The sequence below is a fragment of the Dendrobates tinctorius genome, unplaced genomic scaffold (genome assembly GCF_039654945.1).
Source record: "Dendrobates tinctorius isolate UK_male_01 unplaced genomic scaffold, ASM3965494v1 ptg000189l, whole genome shotgun sequence".
In the NCBI taxonomy this organism is placed as follows: Eukaryota; Metazoa; Chordata; class Amphibia; order Anura; family Dendrobatidae; genus Dendrobates; species Dendrobates tinctorius.
Genome location: NW_027361856.1, coordinates 2,986,922 through 3,014,181, shown reverse-complemented (window position 1 = coordinate 3,014,181; position 27,260 = coordinate 2,986,922). Strand labels below are relative to the sequence as shown.

Below are 27,260 nucleotides of genomic sequence, written 5' to 3'. Positions count from 1 at the left end.
GTCATTACAGATACTTCCAGAAAAGGGAGTAACAACTTACAATCTAACCAGTTACCTTCACAAGACCCCTTGTGCAGCTTTATCTACTTTGCCTATTTTAATACATATTATGAAGTGAAGTTTATGAAAGTCATCGTTTTGGAAACGTGATGAAAAAGCAAACGCAAAGCATGGTTTCCTGCCGCTGGACAATGGCGTGCCGCCAAATGGATATCAGCCAGGTAGATGACAATATCTATGACATGTCTCCTGTCTATGAAAAGATAAAATCGTGATAAGAAAGATGATCGTGAGATCTCCAGTTCGAGACCTTCAGGGACAAATATATGGTAAAAGTTAGGAATCTCATAATTTTTTAAGACTAAGACACATCCTATAGTTCTCTGAAGTTCAGCTCTGTTATGGGACACCAGAGAGGAGGTGTGTGTGTAACTTGTGCTAATAAAAAGCCAATGCCAATTATTTAAAAAAGATTGCTCTCAGTGTGAAAAATAAGATAATCTTGTAGTTATGATTAGAGATGAGTGAATTTGTTCGGAAAACGATCGCCAAATATAATATCGGCATGAATATGCACATTCAGATTTGTGATTGGAAACACAAGCAAATTTTGATAAAACTGGAAAAAATCTGTAACATTCAGTAAAACTTGCGGAAAAATATGTGCATTGCCACAAAAGTATTTTCAGCACTTTAGCAACGATAATGGTGGTGTATCATGAGCGTTTGGCATGTGCTTGATGAGGGGAGGGGGTTTTCAGAGCTCAGAGGTATGGCATGCTTGTAAATTTTTTTTTCTAACTTTATGTGTGCACATTGCGGCTAGCCAATCAGGGCGCAGGAAACAACCACAATGTCCTGACAAAACGGCTTCTGTCATTGCGGACATCTTGTTTTAGCTCCATTTTGTCACTAGCACAGCGCAATGAGGTAGCTCCTGACGCTGGACCTGGGTGCTGATAGATTTTAGCTAGTTAGCTAGGTGGTTGTATATCAGTCAGTTAGTGAAGCTAGCTAGTGTCCAGTGTGGCTGTTAAATCGACCTTTCAGCAGTTTTGTTTTGTGCCATTACTGAGGTCCACAGACAAAGCCAGTAGGGCACATGTCCTACAAGTGTGTTGTGTACTGCTTCTGTTGTGCTCCATGCATGAATATAGCGTTCTAAATCATATTTTTTTAGTTGCTAAATATGATTAAACTCGCCATATCCCACCTTGTCATTTAGCGGCAGTGACATTGTTCTGTGATTTGAGCTGTTGCAAAGTAAAACAAAAAATTTGGACAGGTGAGAACGTGATTCAGCACGCTATATCTCACCTTGTCATTTAGGTGTGGTGAAATTCAGCTTTGTGCAGAGCTCATGAAGAGTAAAAAAAAAAACATTTTTTTGCGGTTACAAAAGTGATACAGCACGCCATATCCCACCTTGTCATTTGGTGGCAGTGAAATTGTTCATTGGTTTGACCTGTTGCACAGTAAAACCAAAATTTTGGGTAGTTGCTAACGTGATTCAGTACGCCATATCTCACCTTGTCTTTTAGTGGCGGTGAAATCGTTCTGTGTGCAGAGCTGTTGCACAGTTAAAAAAAATATTTTTTCCCGTGACCAACATGAGACAGCAGACTCGATCTGAGTTTGAAATTGGAGCATATATTCTATTGTATACAGGCCTCTTCCACAGTAAAAAAAAATACTTACTTCTGTTAGTAACGTTATACAGCAGGCTAGATGTCAGTTTGAAATTTTTGTGTGCTGATATTGTAATCCATACAAGGGATTAAAAATCAAAATCCACATGCTACCTAAAACATTCTACATTTAATCTTTTCATTCTATGGTGCAGATATTGCTCTCTATACAGGGGTACACATGATTAAATATTAATTAAAATATGAATTTGTTACTATCGTACTCCAAACGTTTGGCCACATCTGAGTTTGTAATTCTTTTGTGCTCAGATTCTGCTGTATCCAAGGCTCGTCCGCAGTAAAAAAATCTATTTTTTTCTGTTACTGCCTGTCATGAACTGAGGGTGTGAGGTTGCCCCCAGTTGTCGGGGATTTATTATATCCCACCAATTGTCACAAATTTACTATTTTATTAGTGATTGTGATTACATTCCAGAGGTTTTCAAAGGGGTTCAGGTCTGGAGAATGGGCTGCCCATAACAGGGTTTTGATGCGGTGGTCTATTAATTTTTGCCAGAGCTTGAATATTCCATGGATTGGAATCGGAGGGCGTATACCAGACGTTCACTGTTAGTTTCCCAAAAACCAACCTAGAAGTTGAAGCAGCCGTCACTTCGTCAATCAATCGTTGGTCAATTGCTTGTCCTGACGACTGGAGGCAGCAGAGTTGCGTTCCCTTGGCAAGCGGAAACAGCAGGTGGATCTGCGTGACACCCACCCCCCGACTGTGTATTCTTTGACAGTCAGCTTTTGTACAGGTATGTTATTTTGACAGGTTTTTAGTTCAAGGTTGCACTCTATCACGCCAAAGCATGTCAATGTGAAATATATGAAATATGAGTAGCAATACGGCTTTTGAATATTAGGAAAAAATGAATGAGACGCTTTGCACAAAATTTGGCCAAATCATGCCTGCCCATCAACCAACGTCAAAGTGGTCTCATAAGTCTGATGGGTCCTTAGCTAATGTGAACACCTCTCTAAGGCTGATGTCTGAATTCCTGGGTGAATGTGGACACCTCTCTCAGTAAAGTCTGCATTTATGGGTGGGTAGGAACCTCCTGTAATTAAAATCACCACATGGTGAAGGGCAGAGTGCACTAAACATTGCTGGAGCAGGGGCAGATGGAGATGTGACTATGTCCTGAGAAGCAGACTCAGAGGCCAGCCTTGCCAGCTTTGTTTTGGGTCCATATGTTTAGGCCTATTACTTATCACTAACCCTCCAAAAATATTACATAGGCTGATACATACAAAATCGACATTTATATACAAGTATAGGTGCAAATGACAATGTGATTAATATAAGCGGTAATAGGCGGTAGAAAAGACAAAATCATTGGAGGAAAATTCCAATACGTAATAAACATGGTGACAATGCAGTAATAAAATGTCAGTATATAAAGTGTGTGATTATATGCCAGATAAGACAATTAATGGGCACAAAAATATTACTCTGCAAAGTGCAAGGTGATAGAACAATTTCCAAAATCCAATTAAATGCAGAAAGGGAACGGTGCTAGTTTTTTTTACAGATAGATATATATATGAGTAATGTTCATCTGTAGCATCAAGTGACTGAGGTGTATAGCAAATAGTACCTATAAATGGCCACCAGAGGGCAGCTGAATATCACAGTGCTGGAGCAAAAAAGGCTAGACAGGACAAATGGTATATTATTAAGAGTCCTAGGCAGATTGTCATGCAGATCCATTCTCAGCCCATAGTCCTGAACAGATCATCGGAATAAGTAATCGGATCGCATTTTATTTAGCTTCCTATGACCCGTGCTCCCATATAGATGACTTAGGTGGGACGATACTGAGATTCCATTTAACTACGATTCCCTTTAACTACTTCTTACAAGGCAGGACTTACTCTGTTAATGGAGGATCATACAGCCTTGGCCCTGCTCTTTGTCTCCGTGTCATGGGCCCCTGGCATAACAATATTTTATCACCAGACAGAGTATTAAGCTCATAGGTGCTATGAAACTTCAATTTGCACCATTCATGTCTGTGCCAGGAGCGACCCAAGCGCCCTGCAGGTTCTCTATGCCTGAGCACAAGCTTTCCACAGGAATGTGAACAGGGTCTATATGTCTATTCAAAACTTACTGTGAGCGCTCCTCTATCTGCCATCTTCATGATATCTTCTCCACCCCACAGTGCCCCACTGGGAATATACAGGGTGTGACCAGACATATTGGCTTGTTCTCTTAGTCTTCTCTCAGTGTCTTTATCAGCTAGAGCTGTGGGGGATCCAACCTGGAAAAATGAGGGGACAACAATTTGATGGCTGAGTCCATATTTAGAAGAAAGATGAGGATCTGCTCACTTTTGGCTGATCAGCCATGGCTATCTCTATGGGTATGTTGTGCCTGCAGGTGGTTAGTGACTACTATGCATTCTATAGAGGCAGGCGGAAAACTCTGCTTAGTCTCCACGGACTGGAGGACCTACGAGAAGTAACATCTTTACCAGTAGTGGGCATTCTGGGCACATACAATATATTTCGGGCTCAAGATCACCAGACAACTCAACATAATTGGAAGAGAGAAAAGGATTAATTTGGGCACATTTAGATTCTGCTTCCATTTGAGTCTCCCTAGTCCTCCAGTTCCCAGTCTCTAACTGTAGGACCTCCAGTGACCTTCCTCACTGGCTGCTGCTGTAGGCATATGCTGTACTCCACTGTCCAGTATCGCTACCCCCGGTTCAACTAACTCAAGGAGGAAAACTATCTTCTTTTTGCTCCTGGCTAGCCACTCCTCTAGATTAACCCTTCCGAAGGTTTCCTCCAGTTATGCTCAGTGCCCCATCTAGTGTCCCTTTTCTGGTATTACAACTTACTCTAAATCTCTAACTAACTATTGTCTTGTTGCTGCAAACACACACACATGACATAAATACAGCACACACAGATGTCAGGAATACAGATAATACACAATAACGTCAATATTTACAGGGCTAGGCCCTGACCTCCTTACACAGTCACCACAGAAGACAGCAGTGCTGGTTGTGTCTCAGTTGTGCAGTACAGTGTGTGCTATTCGGTGTGCAAACAGCACCGAAAGGCCGCAAGGGCAAAAAAACTGCCCTGCAGGGGTAAATGTGATCCCAAAAATAGCTGGAAAAACTGTCACTACTCCCTGACCTTATACAGTACTTTCAGCTCGCAGAAGAGCTAAGATATTGAGGTACTACGTAAGAAATGGCCGGAGTGAGCCTCCCAACCCCCTAGAGGAGGCGTGGGCGGAGGCCAACATGACGGGGGGTTGGAAATTAGTGAGGGAAGGTGAAGGGTTAAAGGGGAGGGGGAGCTAGGGGGTATCTAATGCAGGGTCTGGGGGGTGCCCGCCCTCTGTTCCTGTTGTCCCAGCTCCTGAGCAGTCCCACCCTCCCTCCCTCTTTCTTTTGGGTTGGTAGTACGTGATTCTATTTTGGGTCATGGCGGTTTTGGGGGAGGGGGAGTCCTTGAAGTCGGTGGAAATTGGTTTGGGAGACTCTCTGGGTAGGGTCTCCTTCGTTTAAAGGTATGCTGGTCGTGATCTGGTGAAAGGTGGATGGGGAGTTTTCCGTCGGAAGAGGGCGGATCCCCAAGGAGTTTGTGGACAACATCTATTGGTGTGCTGGTGCTCCCGAGCCTGTGGGTAACGGCTGGGAGCAAATGGTCGGAGGTTGTCCACAATATTTGGACTATTTCACCACGATCTTGTGGCTTCAAGGACTTCTCCTTCCAGGGTTAAATTCATTGTACTCATGTTGTTTATGATACAGTGTTTATTGTTTGTTTATTGTTATAATAAAAGGCTGCTGTGGCCATAAAATTCCAAAAGAAATACCGGTGTCTGTGTATTAGTGGGCGCCGAGGTGGGGGTGGTCATTTTATGGTCACGGTGGGGTTTTTGGGGGTAAGTCAAGACGCTTGATATCCCCTTATGAGGTAAATGCTTGACAATACCAACGTCAAGAAATGGCCGGAGTGAGCCTCCCAACCCCCTGGAGGAGGCGTGGGCGGAGGCCAACATGACGGGGGGTTGGAAGTTAGTGAGGGAAGGGGAAGGGTTAAAGGGGAGGGGGAGCTAAGGGGTATTTAAGGCAGGGTCTGTGGGGTGCCCGCCCTCTGTTCCTGTTTTCCCAGCGCTTGAACAGTCCCACCCTCCCTCCCTTTTTCTTTTGGGTTAGTAGTACGTGATTCTATTTTGGGTCATGGCGGTTTTGGGGGAGGGGGAGTCCTTGAAGTCGGTGGAAATTGGTTTTGGAGACTCTGTGGGTAGGGTCTCCTTCGTTTAAAGGTATGCTGGTCGTGATCTGGTGAAAGGTGGATGGGGAGTTTTCCGTCGGAAGAGGGCGGATCCCCAAGGAGCTTGTGGACAACATCTATTGGTGTGCTGGTGCTCCCGAGCCTGTGGGGTAACGGCTGGGAGCAAATGGTCGGGGGTTGTCCACGATATTTGTACTATTTCACCACGATCTTGTGGCTTCAAGGACTTCTCCTTCCAGGGTTAAATTCATTGTATTGTTTATGATACAGTGTTTATTGTTTGTTTATTGTTATAATAAAAGGCTGCTGTGGCCATAAAATTCCAAAAGAAATACCGGTGTCTGTGTATTAGTGGGCGCCGAGGTGGGGGTGGTTATTTTATGGTCACGGTGGGGTTTTTGGGGGTAAGTCAAGACGCTTGATATCCCCTTACGAGCTAAATACTTGACAATACCAACTTCATGTACTGTAACGCTCCTGCCTGTCTCCCTGCACTACAGTCACCTATTACTAAATTACTCCAGATAGCTCTCCCAAGAGCTTTTGAGTTTTTGAGATGATTTATGGTCGATTTGCAAAAGCACAACTCTCACTAGCAGCTGCTCACACTCTCCCTACGCTAGCACTAGCTGTGTTCTGGATGCAATGTGCAGAAAATGGCGGCGGCAGGGCTTATATAGAGCCTATGAGTCATAGGCTATGACTGATCTATGACGCTGCGCAGCCAGCCAATCATTGTAATGCCACAACCAAGAAAGCTGCGGCAATATTGTGATCAGCGTCGGACTGGAGCACCTTGTGCCCACCAGAGAAAATCATTCTTGGGGCCCACTATTTAGCTACATAGAAATAAATACAAGACCACCAATTGTGTGGTAAAACATGCTAATATCAGGGTATAGATGGCTAGGAAAATCCCAGTATATAGCCAGCGCTCCTGTCTAGAGATTCTCATAGATGTTATATATAAATATCTGCTTTATTGAGGTAAAAACATTACAGGACAACTCATTTCAACTCTTACACCCTGGAGTCTTCTTCAGGTCATTAAAAAATAAATAAAAGATTATTTATTTTTTACCTCAATAAAGGAGATTTATATATAACATCTATGAGAATCTCTAGACGGCAGCGCCGGCTACATACTGGCATTTTCCTAGCTATCTATTGTTTTACCACGGATGTCTGAGGGCCTCTTCCGTGTGCCCAGTCGGCCGAGCTGCAGACCGTTTCCCCTTGGATTCCTGTCGGATCCCCTTTCAATGCTTCATTTTGCCTTTGACTAGGTGAGTGCAATTATATAAGCATGCAACTTATACCTAGTTTCAACTGCACTTAGATCGTGAGCGGCGTTGTTTCCTTTTTTTCCCCTATCTTCAGGGTTGCTTGGATTAATATCAGGGTATAATATAAGGTAGTACACATCTCAATTATGTAGCAAGGGTTGGGGTAGCCCCTTCTTGGAATATATAGAAGCCTCCCTGATGGAATATAATGTAGCCTCCCTCATGGAATATAATGTAGCCTCCCTCATGGAATAGAATGAAGCCCTCTCATATAATATAATGCAGCCCCCCTCCAGCTCCATCATTGTTCTCCCTCTCCACCCCCATCATTGTCTTCACCACCTCCATCATTGCCTTCTCACCCCACACCCCTATCATTATGCTCATCACCACCTCCATCATTGCCTATTCCACCATCTCAATTATTGCCTCCGCCCCCACCACCAACATTGTCCTTTCCACCTCAGCCATCATTGCCTTCTCCCACACAACTTCATTTCACACACAGCACCACTCTCACACACAGCACTGCATCAGTCTCTCTCACACACACACACACACACAGAGCACCGCAACACATACACACACATGCACGCATGTGGATCACCCGCAGGGCTGTGGGGTTTACTCAGTACCGGGCCGGTGTCTTAAAGGGATGTGTAGCGGTAGCAGTGACTTGGTCCGTGGCCCTGAGTGTCCATGTAAAATAAGAGGATTGATGCTAAATAAAGTTTATGTTTAGATAAGTTCGTGATGCCACCTGTGGTATCTGGTCAGAGGGGACCAGCGCTGCAGTGCAGATCCTCTGGGACAGATGATGAGATGCAGCAGAGGTGTAATAGCTCTCCACAGGCAGAGCTGTAGTCCCAGGGCAGTTGTAGTAGATGTTGAGGTAGAGTGTGTAGTGTGCAGGCAAAGGATGTAGCAGTGCAGAAGGACTTACACTCGAGTGCCACACTGCACCTGAATATCACTGGTTACTAACGATTTGGCTGGATAGCCAGCAGTAACCAAGCGCACACCATGAGCCTGAGCAAGACGCTGGAACCAACATCTATGCTGAACAGGGCTCGCAGTGGCAGGACCCAAATGGGGGAGCACAGACGTAGACAAGGCTTGGGATCTATCCCGCACAGCGGAAATTCCCGACGCCTAACACAAAGTATTTTAGAGTTAGGTCCCTTACTGTATGACGTTAATAACAGAAGAATTTTTTGTGGCATATGGATCAGACCTTTATAACACACTAGATGCTACAAAGTATTTTAAAGTCAGGTCCCTTATTTTATGACATTAATAACAGAAGATTTTTTATGGTCTATTGATCAGGCTGTAAAGGTTTTGGTTGTTCCTTGCATCCTGTTTTGCCCTTGTCCAAGATGGAGTATGGTTCTTCACCCTGCCTTTGAACTTCCTGTCTGTCCTGCTATTTTAGTCAGGGTCAGGAGATCCTCCTTGCCTGAGTATTTTGTTGCTGTTGGCTCCTGAGCGTCTGCCTGTTTCTTCTGGACTCCTTGCTGCTGCTCTTTATTCGGTGCTCTACATCTCCACGTGCTGCTGCCTTCAGTCCTCTGTGCTGCTCCTTGATCCTGACTGGGATTACCTATTGTCTGGACTTCTGGTGTGGAGCTACTCGCCTCTGGAACTGCTGTGGTCAGAAAGAAATTCTTACACCATTATTTCTTTCTGAACTGTGTTTGTTGGGCTGCGGTGCTGGACTTGAGCTCGAGTTTTCAGGCCTAATGGTACATTTAGCGACCTTCTCCTGCTAACTCTCCACCTGTGTATTGCTGTACTTCCATCTTTAAGTTCTATGTGCATTCTCACTCATATTATTGCTGGACTTCCACATTTAAGTGCTGTGTGCATTCTCACTCATACTATTACTGGACTTCCATGTTTAAGTGCCGTTTGCACTCCTGCGTCATACTACTGCTGAACTGGTTTTTATTAGCGGTCATGCTCCGCTATTCAGTTTATTGAACATTTCTATTTTGTGCTGTGCACTTCGTTACAATTGCAGGAAGATCTCTATTAGTTTTTTTCCACTTCTTACTTTGTTAAATACACTTTAGGCTCAGATTCATTTTATCCCACCCAATCAGATTCCAAAATGCCCACATAATTGTTACAATATACTCATGCCATGTAAAGAATCTGCTGGGATAATGCTGACTGAGACAAAGTTGGATCAGTTGTTCTCTATGATCAACTCCACAAGGGGACATAGAGGCTCTGCAAAACAAGTTTGCTAAATGGGAGGCCCATTTTGGGCAGGCGCTTCAGGATTTATGTAATCAAATAACAGCACGGGGGTCTCCACTTCCAGGGCCAAGGCTGCCGCTAGGAATTTCAGGGCCCCATACTGGCAATATTTTCGGGCCCCCTTGGAAGGTGTGTCAGAGCCCTATTATACTGTTTCTACTTGGTGGAAACTAATGCCACTTTAGTGGTGTGGGACAATTATTTTTTGAAATGTGTGGACTCCAAGTTTGGTCTCTATCTGGTGGGTTGCCTGTGTAAGTAGGGCTCTCTGACAGGCTGGCCTGCACTTACTTTCAGTCAACAACCTGTGTTACTTTCCTTACATTTTTCTACCAATAGTACTGTATGAAACTGAAGTTTGTGCCATCTGAGTGTGGCAGGAAAACAAATTGAAGGTGTTTGAGTTATCAGGGCTTCCAGCTAAGAAGGCTTACACTGCTCTCTTAACCCCCAGGTACTCATTGAAACTTAAATACAAAGCTGTAAATGCTGGCCCAGACTTTAATACCTTGTGCATGGCCCATGGCTGACTGCTGCTGTGCCATTTGCAAATTTCTACTATGGGTCAATTGATGCCACTTTTCATGGTGTCTGCCCCTAATTTTAGCTGCTTGGGAAGCTAATGGCCACGCATGAGGTGTCAGGGTATGGGCCAGCATTTACAGCTTGGTATTGAGGCTTCAATGAGGACCTGGTGGTTAAGGGAATGGTGTAAGGCTTCATAGCAGGGAGACCTGATACCTCATGAAACACCTCCACTTTTTTTTTATCTTAGCCACACTCAGATGGCACAAACATCAGTTTCATACAGAACTATTGGTAGAAAAATGTAAGAAAAGTAACACAGGTAGTTGACTGTAAGTTAGTGCAGGCCAGCCTGTCTGGGAGCCCTACTTCTACAGGCAACCCACCAGATGGAGACTCAACTTGGAGTCTCCACATTTAAAAAAAATTATTGTCACACACCGCTAAAGTGGCATCAATTTCCACAGAGTAGAAACACAGTATAATAAGCCTCTGAAACATCTACTACAGGCAACCCTCCAGATGGAGACCCAACTTGGAGCCACTGTTCTGCTGGTGCAGCGGCTGGTCTAAAAATGTGTGAAATGATTCACATTGCTTATGCCACTTACACTGCTGCTGCTAATGTTTTTGCGATGACGCCTTGACATTCCTGAGGCTCTTACTCACTACAATTATAAGGGGTAAACCAAGTGGAGTTTCTACGGCTGGAGACTTGTGTGAGAAAACGTGGCACAGTGACGGAGGAGGAAGAAGCAGCAGATGTGGTTGATGCGACAGCCGGTGGTTGGCATGGCCTGCTAGTCCGCATTTTAGAGCAATGAGATTCCCACACTACACTAAGGCATGTCATCCTTTGCAGTTTCAAAAAAGGCCCAAACTAGGCAACTCTTGCCGCCCCTGCAAACTACGCACTCATGATTGGTGCTGGCCTCAGCCCCAGTTGGGGCTGAGGATGTAGTGTGTGGCGCCCCCAGGGGTATGGACGCCACAGTGGCTTTGCCTTCTTCCAGGCTTGGAGGCAATGATGGGTCTCTCTCGCAGTCAATCCATACATGCAACACAGTTCCACTCCAGGCCACCAGGGTGAACTCTGAACCAGGATTAAGGGGAGGGGTGCCCTCTGAGGACCAAGAGGAAGGAATGGTGAGTTAGTCTGTGGAGGGTGAAGTGTGCAGATGTGTAGAGAGAAGCTGGAGGAAGAGCTGGGAAAGGAGAGCTCCCTCGCAGTGAGAGCACATGAACTGGAGCCTGGTCTCCACAGTTTTACGGATACTAATGGTCCTACAGCAGATACCAGAGGAGTAGGAGGCTGTAAATGCCCCACTCCCATCTAAGACTTGAGGCACAACAGCAGCTTGGATAGAGAGCCAGGACTCAAGAGAGGAGTCCCCGAGAGAGGCTACAGCTGTCTGCCGTGCAAGTAAGGTTCTTGGGAACATCTGACAGGAGGAACTTCAGAGTAACTTAGTACTGGAGTACTTCATTCAAACAAGCGCTAGGAAGGAGACTGCACAGCCCGTCTGCTGAGAGAGAATCCCTGAGTTGCTTCCAGGCTAGCCTGCTCCGTTACCATCTGTAATCAAGATCCTGGACTGCAGTTATCAAGTAAAGGTACAAAAATTGCACCCCGCTGTGTCTTGTCTGCTTCCTACCCTTACGGCACTGCTACATCACCGTGCCATCCACCTCTACACTGCCCTGGGACTATAGCTTCACCTGTGGGGAGATTTTACACCCTTGCTGCACCCTACCATCAGTCCCAGCGGATCTGCATGCAACGTCGGCTTAACACCTCCCTTGCCGAGTAAAACAGGTGGCATCACGAACTATTCCATTCCATTAACTACATTCCCCCATTACTTGGGTGCCAAGGGCCATGGACCGGGTCACCGCTGCTGTGACACATTCCCCTGACACCGGCCTGGTACCGAGTACCCCGCAGCCCTGGGAGGGCGACCCAAGTGCTTATTGGGGTTGCATCACTTTTTGTCTGACTGTGAAGCTGCAATGTAACCTCCTCGTCTATCTCCTCCTCCACATCCTCTGCTGAGCTACTCAGCTGCATACCTCTCGGTTCACACCAAGAGGGATCTACAACCTCATTATCATCCTCTCTGTTCTCACACTCCTCATCCTGAGAGTCACCCTCCTCCTTTTCCTGCCCTGAAACCACAGTACAGTTTGCATGTGCCTCTGGTATCAGAGTGTCATTAGGATAACCTCCACCCCCGGTGGTTAATATTCACATCTGGTGATGAGGGTCTGAATTCAGCTCGGATCCTACTTTGGCCCGGATCCAACATGAAAAAATTTTGGGCATCAGTGCAGACACTTTCCTCCTCTAGATTCTATGAATCTTCGGACCAGACCTCTGATTCCCATGGAATCGAATGTGTGAACAGCTCTGCAGAATGGCCCATCTGTGGTTTCCGAATGTTAGTTGGGCATTTGGAAATTTGTGATGCAGGGGAAACAACAATGTTTGGAGTGCCACCTCTGAGGATTGTACTGTGTGTGATATTAAGGTGGAGGAAGAGGAGGAATGGAGACTTGATGCAGCGCTTGCCATCTAATGGAGCCATCCAATGGAGCACATTCCCTTTCTGGCCCTCATCTATAAGGCGTACCACTGTAGCCTGGCCAGTAACAGATGCTGTTAGTGGTCATTGGATAGGAGGTGTTTGTTCAGTTGAGCTTTCATTAACATTAGCACCTATGCCATCTACACGTCGAACACCAAACCTATTACCCCTTCCACCATGTCCTCACTTTTTCACACTCATGTTGTAAGTAGCCTTCCCCTCTTGTCTCCTGCTGTTTCACAACCATAGGCCCACAGATGTCAGTCACCTGTCACTAAATGAACAATCACCACTATTTATTTTCTTATATAGTATGCCTGAACAACACTGTTATATCTAATGATTTTAAAGTGGAAATGTGTCCTTCTGATTTGACATTGAAACAGTTTTATCACAAACAATTTTGGAATAGCTAACTGGGCATCTTTGATGCACCACAATATTAGGAATAACGATTTTTATGTGGAAATCTGGCCTTCTGCTTAGCCACTGAAACACAGTTTTAGCATAAGCATTATGGATTAACTAATTGGGCCTCATGTCTGCCCCCCAATATTTGGCCTAATGATTTTTAATGGCCTTCTGGAAATCTGACCTTCTGATTTGTCACTTAAAAACAGTTTTGTCACAAACGATTTGAATTAGCAAATTGAGCATCATTGCTGCACGCCAGTGTTAGCCCTAACAATTTTTAAGTGGAAATCTGGCCTTCTGATTTGTCTCTAAAACTCAATTTTAGCACAAATGATTTGGATTAGGAAATGGGGTCTCCAGAGACAGTTTTTGCACAATGCAATTAGATGCTGGAAGATTGATTTCACTCAGGACAGGATCCTATCTAGCTAACTGACAAGTTCACTTGCAGCACTATCAGGAGTAGCTTCTCTGCACTGTGACACTGAGAAAATGGTGCCAGCAAAACAAGATGTTCACTTTTTATGTGGCCAGGGACATGTGACTTCGGCAGCCAATCACAGAAGTCCTTGTGTCATGACATTGTGGATGGTTACTGTGCCCTGAATGGCTGCCAGATTCAACACACATAAAGGTTCCTCTAACCTCTCCACACACTCCATTCGTCATTCAGCACCACTATCCTTGCCAAATTATAATAACAAAATTATTAATTTTTGTCGACTTTGAGAAAAAATGGTTGTGAAACTGAACTCGAATCCGAATGTGCTACGTTTGTGCCGAATTTGAGATTGACAAACATTTTCCGAACAAGTTCACTCTTCTCCAGTGGCAATATGTGGTCTGGTCATGGTGTGGCGGTATTTGTTCCCTTCGTGTCGTATTCTTCGGTCACTATATGGTAGTAATATATGATCTGGTCATGATGGGGGACTATTTGTTCCTTGTATGAGGGTTTTTTTGGTCACTATGTGGTGGTATTATGTAATCTGGTCACAATAAAGCAGTATTTGTTTCCTGAATATGGTATTATTCGGTCACTGTGTGATGGTAATATATGGTATGGTCATGGTACAGCACTATTTGTCCCCTGGTGTGGTATTTTTTGATGAATATGTTGTGGTAATATGTGGTCTGGTCACAATGTGGCGGTATTTGTTCCTTGCATGTTGTATTATTTGATTACAATGTGATGGTAATATGTGGTCTGGTCATGATGTGGTGGTATTTGTCCCCTCTATATGGTATTATTCTGTCATAATGTGGTGGTAATTGTGGTCTAGTTATGGTGTGGCAATATTTGTTCCTTTTATGTATTATTATTCTATCAATATGTGGTGGTAATATGTGGTCTGGTCATGGTGTGACAGTATTTGTCCCTTGTATGCAAGATTATTCGATCACTAGGTGGTGGTAATATGTCATCTGGTCATTATGTGATGGTATTTGTCTTTCTTGTATGTGGTATTATTTGATTATTATGTGGTGGTAAAATTTGGTCTAGTCATAATGTGGTGGTATTTGTGCCATGTATGTTGTATTATTTGTCATTTTAAGAAATATAAGTGACAGATTACCTTCAAGAAAAATATACCTAAAAAGAGTATTGGATATTTTGACAAATTTGCAAAAGATTAGAGTAAAGTATGGCCCTGACAAAACAGTCTGCCAGTTCGTGGTGGCGGGGTGAAAAAATCTTTTTTGGCTAAAAGAAGCGCTGCTGGCTATGTATGTGACATGGTGCTCGATGGCAACTGCAAGTATGTCATTGATCAGGACATGGTGCAGCAGTGGGCGGTGGGACTGTGGAAGGTTCGAGGGGTGGAGACAGAGCTGGGGTGGTGCCTGTTGAGAGTGTCAAGGGAACCTGAAAATTTTGCCAGTATGGGGTCCTGAAATTGCTGGTGGCAGCTCTGATAAGAAGTGACCAATGTAGACCTTCAGTTAATGCCACGGTATAATGTTAGGCATATAGACACCATTGCTATTCATTGCCTCAGGGCTCCAACTTATACTGTATAATAGAAGTATAGATTTTTTTTTCCTGGATTTGTAGAATAGAATAGTTGTCTGCTCTAAAGCTTACTAGCAGAAGCTAAATGTACCTTCTTATTTCCTCCACTGAATAAATGGCCACAGATTAAATTCCCAGCATCTACATAATACTCATAAAGAAGCAAAAAAGAGAGATTTACCAGTAGATTTGCGGCAGATAAGAAGCGTTCTCCAAATCTTCTGGTTATAGATGGATGTGCCACCTCCACGATCAGATCAGCCGCTCTAGAAAGACGGACAATGGAAAAATTATGAAGGTATTTTTTTTGTCTTCCAAAAGTGACAATTTGTCACAATACACTGCATATTTTTAGCAAAAACATAAAAATCTAGTCTTACAAAGGGAGAAAAGGAGGAAGACATCACAGATTTTATTCATGGAAGCCGGTCAGCTCATCTATAAGTTTTTTCTCAGCTCGGTTCGGACTGAGGGTACCATTACACTTAGCGATGCACCATCGATCCTGACAACGATATGGATCGCTGGTGCATCGCTAAGTGGTCGCTAGTGAGCTGCCACACAGGCAGATCTCACCAGCAACATAGCAGGGGTCGGGGGTCACTACTTACCTGTCAGACGCGGCGATGCTGACGTCCTCCTGCCCGCGTCCACGCGTCGCTCGTCGGCGCCACAGGAAGCCCAGCAGAAAGTGGCCGACGAGAAATGATCCATGGCCTTCTCGCGCGACCAGCGATAACCAGCAGGGGAGCCGGTCGGAGGTAAGTATCAGACATAGCAATATCGCTGCTACGTCACAAAATCGGTGACGTTACAGCGATATTGCTAGCGATATCGCTATGTGTAATGGGGGCTTGAGAAAAAAAATCGCACTTGCCAATGTAAGTGAACCGTGTGCATTCCAATTTTTACACACACATTTCAAGGTAATCACGACATTTCATCAGTCGAGTACAGTAAATTCACAGTCCGAACAGTCAAAATAGCATACATATATACTGTAGATAGAATAGCTAGAAATGCCAGTGAGATATATAATTAGTGCTATATGTGTGTGCAGTGTCGGACTGGGGTGCTAAGGGCCCACCAGTAACATTGACTTTGGGGGGCCCACTTTTCACCTGTGTACAAATATTACACTAGCCTCATTCACGAATTTACCTATATCTCTATATAATAGTACACTGGGTAGTATGGTAAATGAATGATATGCTTTTTTTTCTGTATAGAGTGAATCAAGTGAATTATGCCAAGTACTGCCCATACAGTGGGGTTAGTGGCCCAGATCTGCACAGGGGCCCACTGGGGGATTCCCCTGTTAGCCTATGGGCCTGTCCGAGTCTGTGTGTGAATTTTACTGTAAATGTATTTAGCTAATAAATATATATAAAAATGAATATGTGTATGTGTGTGTGTGTGTGTATCAAGCCACGCTGCCATGGTGACTATGATGTCATAATAGGGTGCCATAGCGACGATGATGTCATAAAGAATGCCATGGCAAAGATGATGTCATAATGGTTGCCATGGCGACAATGATGTCATAATAGGTTGCAGTGATGACGGTTATGTCATAATGGTTGCCATGGTGACGATTATGTCATAATAGGTTACCATGGCGACGATGATGTCAGAATGGTTGCCATGGCAAAGATGATGTCATAATAGGTTGCCATGGCTGCAGTGATGTCATAATAGGTTGGCATGTTGATGATGATGTCATAATGGTTGTCATGGTGACTATGGTATTATAATAGGTTGTCATAGTGATGATAATGTCATAAAGGTTGCCATGGCGAAGATGATGTCATAATGGCTGCCATGGCTGATGGTTGAACATTGCTATATACAGGGGGATATGACATACAAGTATATACTATATACAGGGGTAGATGACATACAGGTATATACTATATAAAGCGGAAATGACATACAGGTCTATACTACATACAGGAGGAGATGGCATACAATTATATACTGTATACAGGAGGAGATGATATACAGGTATATACTTGATACAGGAGATGACTCACAGATATACACTATATACAGGAGAAGATGACATACAGCAAAAATTTATGTGCAATATAGTCATTATAATTTGTTAGAACAAATACACCACAGTTAGTTACTATGAACGGGCAATGTCAGGCTCTTCAGCAAGTAAAAATATAAATACAAGAATAAATGAAAAGTTGGCATGGGATCTCCTTTATTTTTAATAATCAGCTTAAGGAAAGCAGACAGCTGTGAGCTGGTGTTAATATTCAGGGAAAGGGCCAATATCCATGGATATTCCCTGACTATTAATATCAGCTGAAAGTTGTCTGCGTAGCCTTTACTGGTTATTTAAAAGGGGACCCCAAAAATGATATGGGGTCCCCAGTATTTCTGATAACCAGCAAAGGCTAAGTAGATAGCTGCTGGAACACACTGAGAATAGCGTGTATATCCAGCTACTGTGACGAGCAGTGACATCAGCAAAATTACCGCAGGTCACAGCCAATGAACTGCGATAACCTTACTGACATCACCTCTTGTCACGCCAGCAGTGTTCTCGCCCTATGTAGCGAGAGACTCTCCAGTGATTGCAGCTCCGCTTCAGAGAATTGATTCCATAGACTAGAAGAAGAAGACAATGGGGATTGTTGTGGTACGTCGTTGTTTTGGATTACAAAATCCTTTGGATTGTGTTGAATTGGATGCGATAACAATAAAGGAAATTGCCTTCGATTAGAGTGCCAAGTTTTTTGATATTTTCTACAGTTGGTTGGATACCCGACTTGTGCACCTCCCTCTCGCTCACAGAGTGCTGTGTTTTTTTCAATGTTGTTTTTGATTATGGCAGACCCTGTGAATGACTGTATTTAGATAATGAATGGATAAAAGAGGGAAATTGTCTGGGAGTGTTTGCTACAAATAAAGGACTTTTTTGTGTGTATGTTTCTTTCTTTTCACTATGGGGTTAGTAATGGCTGAGTGTGACAAACGCCTCTCCATTGCTAACTACTGGGCTTGATGTCAGCAGACATTAGACATTAGAGAGCTGACATCGACCCCAAATACATAATCCCAATTGCCAACGCACCAGGGCAATTAGGAAGAGCTGTTAGCTAGTGTTTTTAGCCTGGGAAGGGGCCAATTTCCATGACCCTTAACAGCCTACTACTATCAACCAGCAGATGCCTGCTTAGTCTTTGCTGGTTATTAAAAAGGGGGGACCCCACATTTTCTTGGGGGTCCTTCCATTTTAATAACCAGTAAAGGCTACGCAAACAGCTGTGAGCTGATATTAATAGGCGGAAAAGCTCCATGAATAACAGACCCTTCACAGCCTAATAATATAAGCCCACAGCCTTTAGTGCCATATGAAAAGCCCCAAAGATGGCTAGTTTATTATAGTGGGTACAGAAAGTATTCAGACCCCTTTAAATTTTTCACTCTTTGTTTCATTGCAGCCATTTGGTAAATTCAAAAAAAGTTCATTTTTTCTCATTAATGTACACTCTGCACAACATCTTGCCTGAATAAAACAGAAATGTAGAAATTTTTGCAAATTTATTAAAAAAGAATCCCATCTTTGGGATTCTGGCACCATCTTGTGGTGCTACTTGTTTTTAATATATACATGTTTTGTATTGTTGTAATCAACAAAATTTAATATATGTTTTCTGGTATGTATGGTTCTGGAATTGTCATGCATAGTGTAGGACTGATACGTGCAACTCAAAGGGATGACGGGAAAGGGAACCAAACACTAAGGAAGGGGGGAGTGGAGAACCCTAGACATATCTAACATCACCCTGTCTGTCCTTCCGTCCCTATATAGGTTCCACACCTATCACTGGACAGGATACCTAATCCCTGTGTGACTCTGGCGATAAGCCCTGTAGAGGGAAGGACAGGATAAGTGCCAGTCAATCCCACTAACACTAAAGACAGCAAGGATAAATGAAACAAGGGGAACACTAGGTTTCTCAGGATAAAAGGTGTGGAACGAACAAACCAGCTTGGGGCATTCAGCCTCTGATGCAGAAACCCACATCCTTTCCTCTGGACCATAACCCCACCAATGCACCAAGCATTGTAGGGAATGACGTCCCTACCCCCAGCAAACCTGTTTGGGAGGGCAATTTTGGGTTCAAGCTGGATCAGCCTACTTTCAGCATTCCCCACAATAGTAGCCTGCAGCCACTGCCATTGTTGCTGAACCTCAGAAGGAAGGTCAGTCACCTCCAGTGACAACCTCTGCACCTACTCTGCCAGCAAAGCAACAGCATCCATGAACCCAGCAAAAGAAAAATAAGCACAGAAAAAACATTAAAAAAATACGTGTCAGATTTATTTTTTCTTTTGCAAACGTGAACGGCGGGTAATAATGTCACGCACAGTGTAGGACAAACTAAGTGCAACACAAAGGAATGAGGTAAAAGGGAACCAAACACTGGGGAAGGGGGGCCTGGAGACCCCTAGACAGATCTAACATCACCCTGCCTCTCTTACCATCCCTATATAGGTTCCGCAAATATCACCGAGCAGGAAACCTAATCCCTGTGTGACCCTGGCAATAAGCCCTGCATCGGGAAGGACAGGATATGTGCCAGTCAATCCCACTAACACTAAAGACAGCAAGGATAAATGAAACAAGGGGAACACTTAGCTTGAGTAGACTCAGGGGGAAACACCGACGCCCTCCAAACTCTAAAAGCATTCTAGCAGACTGCTACAGCTCCAAGCCTCAACAGAGAAGTTCAAATAGGAAATGTCACCCGCAACTCCCAGTTGGGAGTTATAAACACCCAGGTCCAGGTGTGGACATTAGCCCCATGGGAGGTGGCCACTAGTCTGCAAAGCTAACAACTGAGACCTTCTGCAGACAGATGCAGTGCAATGGTCTGCACCCTCTGGCACATCCGTGATAGGTATACTTATTTCTTTATAACTGTATGCTTCTGTTTGCACTGAACCTGTTACTCTGTCCATGCAGAGAATATAGTCTAGCACATCAATTCATTTTTTTTATATTTGTGCTTTGACTGTGTACAAATTTGTTAGATATAGAGTTAGTGTGGGATATGTGTGAGATTACAGATATTTGGTTAGTATAGGATATGTGTGATTTGACAGATATAGGGTTAGTGTAGGATATGTATGATATTATAGATATAGGGTTAGCGTAGGATTTGTGTGAGATTACAGATATAGGATTAGTGTATGACATATGTGAGATTACAGATATAGGGTTAGTGTAGGATATGTCTGAGATGACAGATATAGGGTTAGTGTAGAAGTGTAGAATATTTGTGAGATTACAGATATTTGGATAGTGTAGGATATGTGTGAGATTACAGATGTAGGGTTAGTGCATGATATATGTGAGATGACAGATATAGGGTTACTGTATGATATGTGTGACTTTACTGATATAGGGTTAGTGTAGGATGTCTGAGATAGATATAGGGTTATTGTAGGATATGTGCGAGATTACAGATACCACATAGGGTTAGTGTAGGATATGTGTGAGATTACAGATATCATAGGGTTAGTGTAGGATAAGTGTGAGATTATAGATATAGGGTTAGTGTAGGATATGTGTTAGACTACAGATATTGGGTTAGTGTAGGATATGTGTGAGCTCACAGATATAGGGCTAGTGTATGATATGTGTGAGATTACAGATATAGGGTTAGTGTAGGGTGTGAGATTACAGAAATTGGGTTAGTAAAGGATATGTGTGAGATGACAGATGTATGGTTAGTGTATGACAGTGGTCTCAAACTGCATTCCTCGAGGGCCGCAAACCATGTGTGTTTTTGAGATTTCCTTAGCATTGAACAAGGTGCTGGAATCATTATCTGTGCAGGTGATTAAATTATCACCTGTGCAATACAAGGAAATCCAGAAAACATGACCTGTTTGCGGCCCTTGAGGAATGCAGTTTGAGACCTCTGGTGTATGATATATGAGATGACAGATATAGGGTTACTGCAGGATAAGTGAGACATTACCGATATAGGGTTAGTGTAGGATGTCTGAGATTATAGATATAGAGTTAGTGTAGGATATGTGAGAGATGACAGATGTAGGGTTAGTGTAGGATATGTGTGAGATTACAGATATGTGGGTAGTGTAGGGTAAGTGTCAGATTACAGATATTGGGTTAGTGAAGGATATGTGTGAGATTACAGATGTAGAGTTAGTGGAACAGAGGTCCTCCTGGATCTCCTGTCAGTGTTTTATTTCATTCAAATGTGGACAGATAGTTTGTGCTGACTCTGATGTACCCTGAGCCTGCAGGATGGCTTGTATGTCTTTGGAACTGGATTGGGGCAGCTTATCCACCATCTGAATTATGCTGCATTGTAACCATTATTAATTTTTCTCTGCCGACAATGTCCAAGGAGATTACCTACAGTACCATGGGCAGTAAACTTCTTCATTATGTTGTGCACCGTGGACAATAGAACGTCAAGATCTCTGGAGATGGACTTGTAACCTTGAAATTGTTGATATTGTTCAAAATTTTTGGTCCTCATGTCCTCAGAAAGTTTTCTTCTCCTCTTTTTGCTCTCTATGCTTAGTGCGGCACACACAGACATACAATGCAAAGACTCAGTCAACTTCTCCCCTTTTAAATCTGGTTTCGTGTGTTATTTTCATATTGCCCACACCTGTTACTTGCCACATGTCAGTTTGAACAAGCATCACATCCTTGAAACAAAGTTGTTTAGTGTTTAGGCTTAATTGTGGAAAGTGCCAACAGGTTTGTCCAGCCCATTTTTGAGGTTGTGTGAAATTGTGTCCAATTTGCCTTTTTTTCTCATTTCTTTTGTGTTGTCCCAATAAACATGTGTATAAAAACATGTGTAACTGCAATTATTTGTCCACACATGATCATAGTAACATAGTTAGTAAGGCCGAAAAAAGACATTAGTCCATTCAGTTCAGCCTATAAAATTCTGTCAGAATAAATCCCCAGATCTACGTCCTCCTAAAGAACCTAACAATAACTGTAAGATACAATATTGTTACGCTCCAGGAAGATATTCAGGCCTCTCTTGAACCCTTCGACTGAGTTCGCCATCACCACCTCCTCAGGCAGGAATTTCCAGATTCTCACTGCCCTAACAGTAAAGAATCCTCTTCTATGTTGGTGGAAAAATCTTCTCTCCTCCAGACGCAGAGAATGCCCCCTTGTGACCGTCACCTTCCTTGGTATAAACAGATCCTCGGAGAGATATTTGTATTGTCCCCTTATATACTTATACATGGTTATTAGATCGCCCCTCAGTCGTCTTTTTTCTAGACTAAATAATCCTAATTTTGCTAATTTCTCTGGGTATTGTAGTTCCCCCATCCCCTTTATTATTTTTGTTGCCCTCCTTTGTACCCGCTCTAGTTCCATTATAACCTTCCTGAGCACCGTTGCCCCAAACTGTACGCAGTACTCCATGTGCGGTATAACCAGAGATTTGTACAGAAGCAGTATAATGCTCTCATCATGTGTATCCAGACCTCTTTTAATGCACCCCATGATCCTGTTTGCCTTGGCAGCCGCTGCCTGGCACTGGCTGTTCCAGGTAAGTTTATCATTAACTAGGATCCCCAAGTCCTTCTCCATGTCACATTTACCCAGTGGGTTACCGTTCAGTGTGTAATGGTGATATTGATTCCTTCTTCCCAAGTGTATAACCTTACATTTATCATTGTTAAACTGCATCTGCCACCTTTCAGCCCAAGTTGCCAACTTATCCAGATCCATCTGTAGCAGAATACTATCTTCTCTTGTATTGACTGCTTTACATAGTTTTGCATCATCTGCAAATATCGATATTTTACTGTGCAAACCTTCTACCAGATCGTTAATAAATATGTTGAAGAGACTAGGTCCCAACACCGACCCCTGCGGTACCCCACTGGTCACAGCGACCCAGTTAGAGAATATACCATTTATAACCACCCTCTGCTTTCTATCACTAAGCCAGTTACTTACCCATTTACACACATTTTCCCCCAGACACAGCATTCTCATTTTGTGTACCAGCCTCTTGTGTGGCATGGTATCAAGCGCTTTGGAAAAATCAAGATATACCACATCCAATGACTCACCTTGGTCCAGTCTATAGCTTACCTCTTCATAAAAACTGATTAGATTGGTTTGACAGGAGCGATTCCTCATAAACCCATGCTGATATGGCGTTAAACAGTTATTCTCATTGAGATAATCCAGAATAACATCCCTCAGAAACCCTTCAAATATTTTACCAACAATAGAGGTTAGACTAACTGGCCTATAATTTCCAGGTTCACTTTTAGAGCCCGTTTTGAATATTGGTACCACATTTGCTATGTGCCAGTCCTGTGGAACAGACCCCGTCGCTATAGAGTCTCTAAATATAAGAAATAATGGTTTGTCCATTACATTAATTAGTTCTCTTAGTACTCGTGGGTGTATGCCATCCGGACCCGGAGATTTATCTATTTTAATCTTATTTAGCCGGTTTTGCACCTCTTCTTGGGTTAGATTGGTGACCCTTAATATAGGGTTTTCTTTGTCTCTCGGCATTTCACCTAGCATTTCATTTTCCACCGTGGAGAAGAAGGTGTTTAATATATTAGCTTTTTCCTCATCATCTACAACCATACTTTCCTTACAATTTTTCGTCAGATCGTCAGTGATCTCAGTGATTTACCTATCTTTCCTGGACAGATCAAAACCAAATTCTATTACAACTGTTGGTCAAGGAATGTGGTCTATCTGCTCATCTGCCAGTGGCCCAAGATCTATGTGGGGCAAACAATCCAAGAGGTGCGACGAAGGATCCAGCAACATATCGCAAATATTGTGAAAGAAAGGGGCGATAGAGAGAAAGGTAAGCCCATCACCTCAATAGCTGCACATTTTTTGGAGCAGCACAAAAGTCAACATCGCGGAATACGCATAATGGTGGTAGACCAGGTGCATGTTAATATCCGGGGTGGCAATGTCACCAAAGAACTTCTTCTCCGAGACACTAAATGGATATTTAATCTAAATAGTATTGCCCTTCAAGGTTTAAACAAGGAACTTCTTTTTTCTGGTTTCTATGGCTAGTTCAAGCCATTCCGTGTTTCTTTTATAATCATTTCTTGACTCATATCCCTCTCCTTTACTTACCGTTTTTGTTTCTTCTTAGGTCATGCTTTCATTGTCATCTACTCTGGATAACACCAATATTCTGTAGAACCATCTTCTTCTATGTTCTCGGACCACAAGTGCATTTTGGATTAATTATGATTCTAGGCTTCAGTATTCTTGTCTTGCATTATGGCAATTTCAAAGTTCATTGGAGACGATCTATCTTGGTCTGAGAATTGAATTTAATCTTGTTCTGCATCATTGCTCTGTTTTTCATTTCTCATTTTTATATATTTTTTACATTTTTTGATACCTCTTTCACAGCACTATGTCATTCAATAGGACTACAAATAGACAAGGAGAATTTCCTGGGACATTTGGTTAATTATTTCCATGCATGGCAAATTAATCTGAATCTTATCTTTTGTGCATTGGTTGAGTTCCACATTTTTCAACACTCATGAAGAGATATGTCTCCCTAAGGACGCACTAGGGTTCTTCACCCCTTTTTTCCTTGGCATCTTATAGCGGTATAAACCAACAATGCAATATTAATGAGAAGGACTTGTCTTAAACAACAGTTTATCAGCATGCATTAGGGATCAATATTCCTCGCATCAGTATTTTGAATGCATTTTGCAATCTAACAATATAATGTACTGTATATACTCGAGTATAAGCCATCCCGAGTATTCCTAATTTTGCCACGGAAAACTGGGTAAGCTTATTGACTCGAGTATAAGCCGTGTATCCATTGTTCCCTCATCCCTGTCCTGGAATGCATGGTTCCCCCATTCTGTCCTGGTATGCATGGCTACCTTGCACCTGTATAAATGGCTCCCCCGTCCTGTCCTGGTATGCATGGCTCCCCGTCCTGTCCTGTCCTGGTATGCATTGCTCCCCCATCCTGGCCTGATATGCATGGCTCTCCCCGTCCTGTCCTGGTATGCATGGCTCCTTATCCCCTATTCTTGTATGAATGGTTCCTATAAAAAAAAACCCATCTTACTCACCTTCCATGTGCCCTCGCAGCATTTCGGTCCCGGCGCCGGCAGCTTTTCCTGTGCCGAGCAATCACATGGTCCGGCTCATTAAGTAATGAAAATTCCCTCAAAGCCTATGGGAGTGGAGAGGCCTGCATATTCATTACCTGCATATGGGACCAACAAGAAGCTGCGAGGGCACGCAGGAGAGTTAGTAGGATGTCTTCTAGAAGCTGGCGGCTGCGGGTGTCACTGGGCGTGCTATAAGAGAAATGAATATTCAATTCTCTTTAGCCACAGCACAGGCTTTAGCCACAGCCGCCGGCTCCTGCCTCTGTCACCCGCTGCTCCCCCTCCTCCGCCGGCTTTTTGGGACAATTGACTCGTGTATAAGCCGGGGGGGGGGCTTTTGACGGTGCGCCGTGCGCGCCGAAGTGCAACATGCTGCATTTCGGCGCGCACGGCGCACCGTCAAAAGTGCGCAGCACGCTACTTTCACACTGGCAGCGCATGATCTGCGCACCCTATGCTAAAGATAGGGTGCGCCGATCGCATGCGTGCAAATGCGAAAGTAGGCGGTGATCCCGGATGGGGCGGGCAGGGAGCCGGATCGGGGCGGGGCTTAACGACGCAGTGCGCAGCGTCGTTTTAACGCCAATGTGAAACCAGCCTAAATGTCTTTTCTCCCCTGGCAAGGTATATATATCCATCATGTGCAACATGAAGCAGACACGACCCCTGAAGAAGCCACGGATGTAGCTGGTGATACGCTTGGGAGTCTGGTCCTCCACAAATTTTCTACTGGCAAAAATGACTCCAAATAGGAAATTTAACATCTTAATACCTCAATACCAGCAGGTTTGAACCCTGATATATTTTTTCACAAATGTTATTGATTTGCTAGCAAGGTTCTCTTGCTCTCATTTTTTTTTTTTTTCTATTTTTGTTATTCTCCTCCATATATTTTCTTCTGGGATTATAACTTCACGTGTCAAACCTTCTGGTAGTCTATAACCAGCTGCATTTTTTGTATCTTAGTATGTCATTACCAACTGCTATCCGACAAATACTGGTATGGTGTTTTGAATAGGGTTATTTAGCCTTTAATTCTTTTTCATATTGTGCATGCTTTTTACATGTTTATGGGTTTAACAATATTGTAAGAGTGCATATTAATGTTCTGCTTTCCCTAATATCTTTGCTTATATAAAAAAATTCTGCTGGTACCATACCCTAATATATTGCCATTTGAATTTTTGTGAAATTCTGTGGAGGTAGGTTATTGCCATATCAAGGGCATAACCAGCTATTGAACCTGTCTTTGGTTTTTTAATTGTTTTATGAGTCCGCCTTGTTACACGTGATTTGTTATTGTTTACATTAATAAAGTACGATTCTTTTACATTTTCTTGGAAGTTCCCTAATTTTTGGTATGCATCTTTTTCTTTTCTACTTACTCCATTGCTATGCAGAACGCTTTAGGAGAACCCCTTCAGTTCAATTGTGAATTAGCGGTGCCCTCTGTTTCTTAGTCTTGCAAATCTTCTTGATTACCGTATATACTCGAGTATAAGCTAACCCAAGTATAAGCAGAGGCCCCTAATTTTGCCACAAAAAACTGAGAAAACTTATTGACTCGAGTATAAGCCGATGGTGGGAAATGCAGCAGCTACTGGTAAATTTCAAAATTAAAAATAGATACCAATAAATGTAAAATTAATTGAGACATCAGTAGGTTAAATGTTTTTGAATATCCATATTGAATCAGGAGCCCCATATAATGCTCCATACAGTTCATGATGGGCCCCATAAAATGATCCATACAAAAATATGCCCCATATAATGCTGCAGAAAAGTTAATGGTGGCCCCATAACATGCTACATATTAATATATGCCCCATATAATGCTGCACAAAGGTTAATGGTGGCCTCATAACATGCTCCATATTAATATATGCCCCATGTAATAATGCTGCTGCTGCTATTTAAAAAAAAAAGACATACTCACCTCTTCCTCAGCATCGTTGGCTTTCTGCAGTAACTGTTCAGGGAGAGGGTGAGCACTAAACACATCATTGCGCCCTCTGACCTGAAAGTCACAGCCAGAGAACCAGGG

The 27,260-nt window shown here is 43.2% G+C and overlaps 1 protein-coding gene across 5 annotated transcripts in view; it reads right to left on the bottom strand.

Moving 5' to 3' along the window:
* ASPDH (aspartate dehydrogenase domain containing) overlaps positions 1-27,260 on the bottom strand; it is a 131,348-nt gene that overhangs the window by 30,175 nt on the left and 73,913 nt on the right. For all 5 annotated transcript variants that reach the window (XM_073552268.1, XM_073552272.1, XM_073552270.1 and 2 more), the window contains 2 exons: positions 15,225-15,309; positions 3,806-3,955 (listed from right to left, as the gene is read on the bottom strand). In XM_073552268.1, coding sequence (XP_073408369.1) covers positions 3,806-3,955; positions 15,225-15,309 — 235 coding nt within the window. The remainder of the gene's footprint in view (positions 1-3,805; positions 3,956-15,224; positions 15,310-27,260) is intronic.